Source organism: Aptenodytes patagonicus, chromosome 1 (assembly GCF_965638725.1).
Source record: "Aptenodytes patagonicus chromosome 1, bAptPat1.pri.cur, whole genome shotgun sequence".
Taxonomy (NCBI): Eukaryota; Metazoa; Chordata; class Aves; order Sphenisciformes; family Spheniscidae; genus Aptenodytes; species Aptenodytes patagonicus.
In genome coordinates, this window is record NC_134949.1 from 57,654,479 (window position 1) to 57,662,890 (window position 8,412).

Consider the following 8,412-nt stretch of genomic DNA (forward strand, 5'->3'; position numbering starts at 1 on the left):
ATGGTTCTCCTAAAATGGTTAATATGAGCCTCTATAACCTTCAGAGCTTTTTGAGTTTTGGTTGTGGGGTTTTTTTAAACTGTTAATTGAGTGTTTATGGAAGATCTGCCCTTCCTCCAGGCAAAAAGGCACTTTTTTTTTTTCCTTACTGCTCAGCAGAACCATTGGGTCACAAGAGGTGTGAGTCTTGCATCCTGTAGGTTGTTTCCAACCTAGCAACTTTTTCAGTATTTGGAACAAGTCTGTAGTGACTAAAAAACATGAAAAAAACAAAGAATACAATACTAAATATAAACGCACAAAGGATTTCAGTCTGTATGTAATGGAATTGTTTGCAAACAGAGAAGGACTTGTGGGTGATGTGGTGATTGGAGGCCGTCTTGGGCACAGCAATCACTAAATGACAAGAGTTTACAGTTCTTGGAGAAGTAAGGAGTAGGGTCAGCCGAACAGCCACCCTGGACTTCCGGAGGGCAGACTTTGGTCTTTTTAGGAGCCTGGTTGACAGAGTCTCTTGGGAGGCAGTCCTGAAGGGCAAAAGAGTCCAGGAAGGCTGGACCTTCTTCAGGAAGAAAATCTTAAAGGCGCAGGCGCAGGCTGTCCCCATGTACCGAAAGATGAGCCAGCGGAGAAAAAGACCAGCCTGGCTGAACAGAGAGCTTTGGCTGGAACTCAGGAAAGAAAGGAGAGTTTATGACCTTTGGAAGAAGGGACAGGCAACTCAGGAGGACTACAAGGATGTTGTGAGGTTATGCAGGGAGACAATTAGAAGGGCCAAAGCCCAACTAGAACTTAATCTGGCTACTGCTGTAAAAGACAATAAAAAACGTTTCTATAAATACATTAGCAACAAAAGGAGGGCCAAGGAGAAGCTCTGTCCTTTACTGGATGCGGGGGGAAACATAGCGACAAAGGATAAGGAAAAGGCTGAGGTACTTAATGCCTTCTTTGCCTCAGTCTTTAATAGCAAGACCAGTTGTCCTCTGGGTACCCAGCCCCCTGAGCTGGAAGACAGGGATGGGGAGCAGAATGAAGCCCCCATAATCCAAGGGGAAATGGTTAGCAACCTGCTACACCACTTAGACACACACAAGTCTATGGGGCCGGATGGGATCCAGCCAAGGTGGGGGAGCTGGCGGAGGAGCTTGCCAAGCCACTCTCCATCATTTATCAGCAGTCCTGGCTAACCGGGGAGGTCCCAGTTGACTGGAGGTTAGCAAGTGTGACACCCATCTACAAGAAGGGCCGGAAGGAGGATCCAGGGAACTACAGGCCTGTCAGTCTGACCTCGGTGCCGGGGAGGGTTATGGAGCAGATCATCTTGAGTGTCATCACGCGGCTCGTACAGGACAACCAGGTCATCAGGCCCAGTCAGCATGGGTTTATGAAAGGCAGATCCTGCTTGATTAACCTGATCTCCTTCTATGACAAGGTGACCCACTTAGTGGATGAGGGAAAGGCTGTGGATGTTGTCTACTTAGACTTTAGTAAAGCCTTTGACACTGTTTCCCCCAGCATTCTCCTGGAGAAACTGACTGCTCATGGCTTGGACGGGTGTCCTCTTTGCTGGGTGAAAAACTAGCTAGATGGCCGGGCCCAAAGAGTTGTGGTGAATGGAATTAAATCCAGTTGGTGGCCAGTCACAAGTGATGTTCCCCAGGGCTCAGTATTGGGGCCAGTTCTGTTTCATATCTTAATCAATGATCTGGACGAGGGGATCGAGTGCACCCTCAGTAAATTTGCAGACAACACCAAGCTGGGTGGGAGTGTTGATCTGCTCGAGGGTAGGAAGGCTCTGCAGAGGGACCTGGACAGGCTGGATCGATGGGCCGAGGCCAACTGTATGAGGTTCAACAAGGCCAAGTGCCGGGTCCTGCACTTGGGTCACAACAACCCCATGCAGCGCTACAGGCTTGGGGAAGAGTGGCTGGAAAGCTGCCCAGCAGAAAAGGACGTGGGGGTGTTGGTCGACAGCCGGCTGAACATGAGCCGGCAGTGTGCCCAGGTGGCCAAGAAGGCCACAACAACCCCATGCAGCGCTACAGGCTTGGGGAAGAGTGGCTGGAAAGCTGCCCAGCGGAAAAGGACCTGGGGGTGCTGGTTGACAGCCGGCTGAACATGAGCCGGCAGTGTGCCCAGGCGGCCAAGAAGGCCAATGGCATCCTGGCCTGTATCAGAAATAGTGTGGCCAGCAGGAGTAGGGAAGTGATCGTGCCCCTGTACTTGGCACTGGTGAGGCCGCACCTCGACATCTGTGTTCAGTTTTGGGCCCCTCACTACAAGAAGGACATTGAGGTGCTGGAGCGTGTCCAGAGAAGGGCAACGAAGCTGGTGAAGGGTCTAGAGCACAAGTCTTATGAGGAGTGGCTGAGGGAACTGGGGTTGTTTAGCCTGGAGAAAAGGAGGCTCAGGGGAGACCTTATCGCGTTCTACAACTACCTGAAAGGAGGTTGTAGCGAGGTGGGTGTCGGTCTCTTCTCCCAAGTAACAAGCGATAGGACAAGAAGAAATGGCCTCAAGTTGCACCAGGGGAGGTTTAGGTTGGATATTAGGAAAAATTTCTTCACCAAAAGGGTTGTCAAGCATTGAACAGGCTGCTCAGGGAAGTGGTTGAGTCACCATACCTGGAGGTACTTAAAAGACGTGTAGATGAGGCACTTGGGGACATGGTTTAGTGGTGGACTTGGCAGTGTTAGGTTAATGGTTGGACTCGATGACCTTAAAAGTCTTTTCCAACCTAAACGATTCTATGATTCTATGAATGAGATCCTACTGAGGCTGCTTCTGCCAGCCAAGGTAGGCTGACTACTCTGCTGTATTGCATGCACTATAAGAAGGCATACTCTGATGTTCTCAGGCAAAGGAGGACTACAAGCTCATTCACTCCCAGATAATCACTGCTGGATAGGAAAGTCTTGATTTCACAGAGTATATGTGTGCTATAACTGGGATCCAGAGCTCTAGTTTGAATCCTTGCATAGGAGACCCACAGGAATTTCCTCAGACAATTTTCTTCCCAAACAGGAATTTTTAGGTCACAAAAGCCAAGAAAGTACATAGACCCCTGTCTCAGGTGAAAGGCAGAAACTCCAAATCCTTCCTTTCTCTTTCCTTCTGTATTAGCAAGCCACTCTCTTATCCCTCTGTGTTCCATCAACCCCTGTCTAAGTGCTGTGATGTGACTTGTAAGAGATGTGTTTGCCTGTACAAGTGAGTTCCAAGATCCATCACAACGGAAAAAGGCCACTGACCTGCAGGAGATAATGGTTCAGTATTGAATATCTTACCCGGATCTGCAAGTCGCTGAGGTCAAGGCATCTGCACATTTCCAGGAAGAGCTTCACACCCTCCTCATCCAGGATTATATAGACTGGGATCCAGCGCTTATATGCTGCATCAACAATATCACGAAAGATGTCCCGGTCTGTAAATACATCCATGACCACTGCAATAATCTGGAAACAAGAAGACAGTAGACAGACAACTGAATAAAATATTAGGAACTGAAAGGGATGCCCATCACACCGGTGCAAAATAAAGGAAAGCACTGAAGCAGAATATGGAGGAGGAGGATATAGGGGAGACAAAAGTACAGGGATGTACATGCCCAAGCACTACCAATAATCTTGTAATTTTCTGGCTTGGCTCGTGCTGCACTTTGGAAGGAACTTAATAAATGTCTTTGAGAGTTCTCCTTCTTCTAGGGGAAGATGGCTTATTTCAACAGCCTGAGGAATGCCAAAGCCAAATACCTAGTTTCTCTTCTGTATTGTGAAACTTTCATTGCCTCTGTAAGGATTCACTCAAAGAACGCTGAAAATAGATTGAAAAAGAAGAGTGAAAAACACAGCTCTAACACTTAATCAGAAGGTGAGTAATGGAAGAATGAATGTGCAGAAGAATCGGGGCCTGAATCCTCAGCCATGGTGCATAGTGCAGACAACAAGAATTTTATTTTCCTTTTTTCCCAATTCCCTGTGAGAAGTCTGCTCTCAGGGCTGGCTTTGCGAGGAATATCTTATGAAGCTCAAACATAAACACCTCATATTTGTCAGGAAGGGACTGGAGTGTGTGTTCAAGATTTGGAGGCAAAGTGATTGTTCCCCCTCTTCACATGTACATTTTTTCTGGTATAAAACTAATTCCTCTTTCCAGGCATAGATTTTACATAAAAACAAAAGGTTGCACTGTTGTGACAGACAAGCCTGAACATTCATAGGATGAGTAAAAACAAAACCAAGAAGGTTATGGGCAACTTTAATGCTGATCTTACATGTTTTGTCTTTCTCTCCCTTTCTGAATCTTTTACACCATTAGAAATATCAATTCACTTTTCTGCCTGAAAGAGTTATTCTCCCCAACATTTGAGAGGCTATGAACGAAGGAAACTACTGTTTTCCTAGTCCCACTGGGAAACATCAACTTGCCAGGTCAGAGCTCTCACGCTGACAGTATGCTGGGAATAGAGTTGCCTAAATTTTAATTTCCCAGGCGCTGGGGTCACAGTGACGAGCCAAGCTGTGCTGGGGATGGCACATACAGGTGTGAACGGAGCTGAAGACTGGATTGAACAGTAGGATTTTCTTCACTTGAAGTTCAGAAGAAGTGCAGCTCAAGTTGCAGGAGCCCCCTATGGAAGGGGGAACAATTGTCACCAGAGACCTCTTTCCTTTGAAAAAATGCCCTTGAAGAAATTGCTTTTGGGAAAGCGATACCACAGTAAATGTCCCCTACTGTGTTTGCTGAGTCTTTGCTTGTATGGCCAACAACAACCAACACATCTGCTCCATCAGGCTCCTGTCAACAGTGCTTACACAAGCTTTTCTTTGTTAGAAAAAGAAAAAAAAAGAGCTAACATTGTGTTTATGTTCATCATTAATGTGTAGGTTCCTGATACAGGTGAACTACAGTGAAGCTACATTATAAACTAATAGTAAGTCCCTCGATAACTTCTGCTAGGCAGAACTCGATTTCAGGTCCTACCTTGGTTCTCGCTTCCCAGCACAAAGCAGCATGATGCAGGGAATGTTACTAGAACCTCTGAAAATTAAAATACAGTGAACTTGTGCCACTTTATTCCTCAGCAACTTCATATAAAGGCAGATTATAATTAAAGGCATGAAGAGTTCATGCATTAATTCAGGCCTGTTATGCTCCCTCTCCCCTCCACACACTGTGGTATGGATGTAGTTATTTAGGAGTAAGGATGCCAGATAATATTAATTTGAAGTAAGAACATCCACACAGGGAATTGATCAAGAATAGATAGCGGAAGTGTGAATTTGTTTCCTTTCCATCCCGTCCGTTTGCAAGGAGTCCAATGACTGCAGAGATAACACCACGTCCTGGACAGACCATTAATTGTTAGTACTGGCCTTGCAATATGAAGGGATGGTTCCCTCCAGGCTTTGGGGCCCTGGATCAGTTCAGGCTTCTTTGCAAGACTGTGGACTAAACCCATGAAAACTGCAGTCCTGTATGAAAAGCAGATGAGCTGCCTTGCAGATGGCACTTCCAAGCCAGCAAAATGTGAGGGGGGCAATCCCACTGTTGGTACGCTAGTCTTCCCAAACCCCTGCCACAGCTGGTGATCTGTCGAGATTACCTAGGAGCGTTCCCGAATACAGCCAGTCAGAGCAAGAGTGTCTATCCCTGCAAGAGGTTTTCCCCATTCTACCTATCCTATGGATAACAACTTATCTATAGGGCCCATAGGCGTGCCTAGCTCTTCATAGGTATTTACAGATTGGCAAGCATTAACTTGCCAATCTCATTGCAGCAAGGCAGCTTAATTAACATATGTTTGTAAAACACTGATGATAAGCCACCCACAGACATGTGCCACATATTACTAGTATCTGTTTAGACCCCCTGCTCAAAAAAAACCCCAAAACAACCAAAACCTACTCTCATCTGCTGAATGAAAAGCTGCTACCTGGAGATTTTTTTTGCCAGGGCCAGCTTAGCTGAACACAATAGGCATAGTTATCTAGGAAAAGGACCATTAAACACTCAAATGGCTGTTAAACATGAAACCACCTTTGGGCTGGCAGGGGCATAGTTCGTCCAGACAGTGAAAAAATAAAAATCTACAAAGGAATTAATTACTTTTAGGTGCCAGGCACAGCTATCGAAAAGAGCAAAGTTTCCCAGTCCTTGCACAGTCTGTAGAGGCATTTACAGCAGCACAAAGAGGATGTGAAGTTGCACTAAATCGGAGCGTAAGCATTTTACAGCTTCTGGCTCTTCTAAACAACTGATCACACCAGTTGCTGAGCAGGATTACGGGGTGTGCACATATTTCTGCGAGCAGGGAGCTGAGGAGATCACCTGCTGGACTGATGCCTCTCTGGAAAGTTTTCTGTGTTTCCCAACAGATTTGGTTTTAACAAGTCTGCAAAGATTGTGCATATAGTGTGTGCTGGGGGGGGGAGCGGGTGGAGGGGGAAATAACTGCTGAATTAGAAAGCAGAAAAAACAGAAAGCAGCAAAACTAAGAGCAGGAATGAAGTGTCTTATGCTGTTATCCCCTTTCCCCAGGAGGGATGTCAGCTCTGAAGGGGATAATTTCCTGAGTGGTCTTCCCTGGAAACTTCACCCAGACCTAGAAAAAAACGCGTCATTGCCCCCTACCTATTCAACGCAAGCTCTTGTAGTGTCACGGCTGGTTTATTTTCTTGCCAGAGGTGCCCTGTCACCACTAACAGTCCTCTCCAGCCAAAGATAAACAGGAGGAGCGGCCGCATATTGTCTGGACTCTGGCTGCTTGCAGTCCAGGCTGGATGGTGTTGAGACCACAAAAAATAAACCCCAAAACCACCACCCCATAAACAAACTTGCTGCCCTGTGTTTAACTGGGGATACCTGCACGTACAGGAGGGGTGGCTGGCACAGCATCACAACCTGTCTCCCCCTCAGCCAGTGAATCATGAAAAGCAAAACACGGGTATAAAACCCCAATTTGAGGGGGTGCAGGGGTTTAACCCCATCCTGGGCATCAGCTTTGGCAAACCATAACGTGACCGGCAACGAGCTGCAGGGAGAGCCCTGCCTGGTGGACGCTGACCACCTGGAGGGCCAACGCGCTCCTCCCGCTTTGGAGGGGGCCAGCGAGGAAAGCCTGGCTGCGGAGAGCTCTCGCCTCCCTTCCACCCCACACGCCCCCCACCTGGGCCCTCTGCCCAGGTGCCCTCGGCCCAGGTGCGAAGGCGGGCAGGGGTGGCCCATCGAGGGCACCCGCTTCGTGTGGCGGCCGGGCCCTACCTTCTGCGCCTGCTGGATCATCTCCCGCACCACCTCCTTCAGGTGGGGCGCGCCCTCCTCCTTGCGGGGGTGCGTGAAGAGGGCCACCCGGCTGATGCCCCGGTAGAAGGTCTTGTCGGTCCAGCCCAAGTCCAGCGGGGGCACCTCCGTGTCCGAGCACTCGGGCCAGTAGGCCAGCGAGAGGGTCTCACCGCCCGGCCCCCGTGCCACCTTGCCGCCCTCCCGGGGGTCGTCGTATCCCCGCCATCCGCCCCGCAGGGCCTGCAGCTCCCGGCTGGAGAGAAAGTCACGGAGCTGCTCCTTCCTCAGCGCCTCCCGGTAGGCCGCCTCGCCCCGGGTCACCAGCGCCTCCAGGGCCCGGCGCTGCTCCTCGCTGTAGTAGAAGCGGGCCTGGGCCTCCGTCACCTTCTCGTTGACGTGCGACTCGTCCAGCAGCAGCACCTGGGACTCCGCCATGCTGCCGGCACCCGCAGCGCCGGCCGGCCGGGAGGCTGCGGAAGGAGGGAAAGGCAGAGCCGGGACCGCCTCACCTGGCCTGCCCGAGCCCGCCCCGACGGGTGGAGCGGCCGCGCCGCCCTGCGCCGGCCCCTCACGCTCCCCTGGCTCCCTGGGGACGCGGCTGTCCCCTCTGCTCTACCCCTCTCCCAGACCCGCACGTGTCCCTGGTCCCCGGGGGACAGGGGTGGCCGTCTCCCAGGCATGGCCAGGACCAGGGTCCCTGACCACAGCGCTTGGAGGAGAGCCAGGCCTGCGCCGCGGGCAGATTTTGGGGTGCAAATGCAAAAGCCTATTTAAGAGGGTTTTCCCCCCTTTTTCAGACGTGGCAGCCACCTGAGGGGTGCTCATGGGGAGCGGGGGGGATGCGAGTGGGGCCAGGGGCACGGGCAGAGCACCATGGTGGCCACAAGCCATGGTCCGTCGGCTGCAGCTGGCTGCTAGCTGGCCCTCTCCAAATCCACTTACAGAGCAACAGTAGCAGCCCAGTGACTCCCGAAAAGCAGGAGGTGGGTACCCTGTTTACAGATGGGAAGATGACAGAGTGATTTGCCTGAGGCCGCCCAACAGGCTGGTGTCAGAGCTGGGAATAAAAACCACTCTGCTCCAAGTCTCTGGCTGTGAGCGTGCATAAATACCCCCGGCTCGACACAT

General features: G+C 50.3%; 1 protein-coding gene across 1 annotated transcript in view; it reads right to left on the reverse strand.

Annotated features, from left to right (window-relative positions):
• The window catches only part of FAM83F (family with sequence similarity 83 member F), a 28,422-nt gene extending 20,703 nt beyond the window's left edge, over positions 1 to 7,719 (reverse strand). Inside the window, exons 1-2 of the mRNA XM_076337406.1 lie at positions 7,264 to 7,719; positions 3,288 to 3,455 (exon numbers count right to left, since the gene is read on the reverse strand). Coding sequence (XP_076193521.1) covers positions 3,288 to 3,455; positions 7,264 to 7,719 — 624 coding nt within the window. The remainder of the gene's footprint in view (positions 1 to 3,287; positions 3,456 to 7,263) is intronic.
• Positions 7,720 to 8,412: the final 693 nt, after the last annotated feature.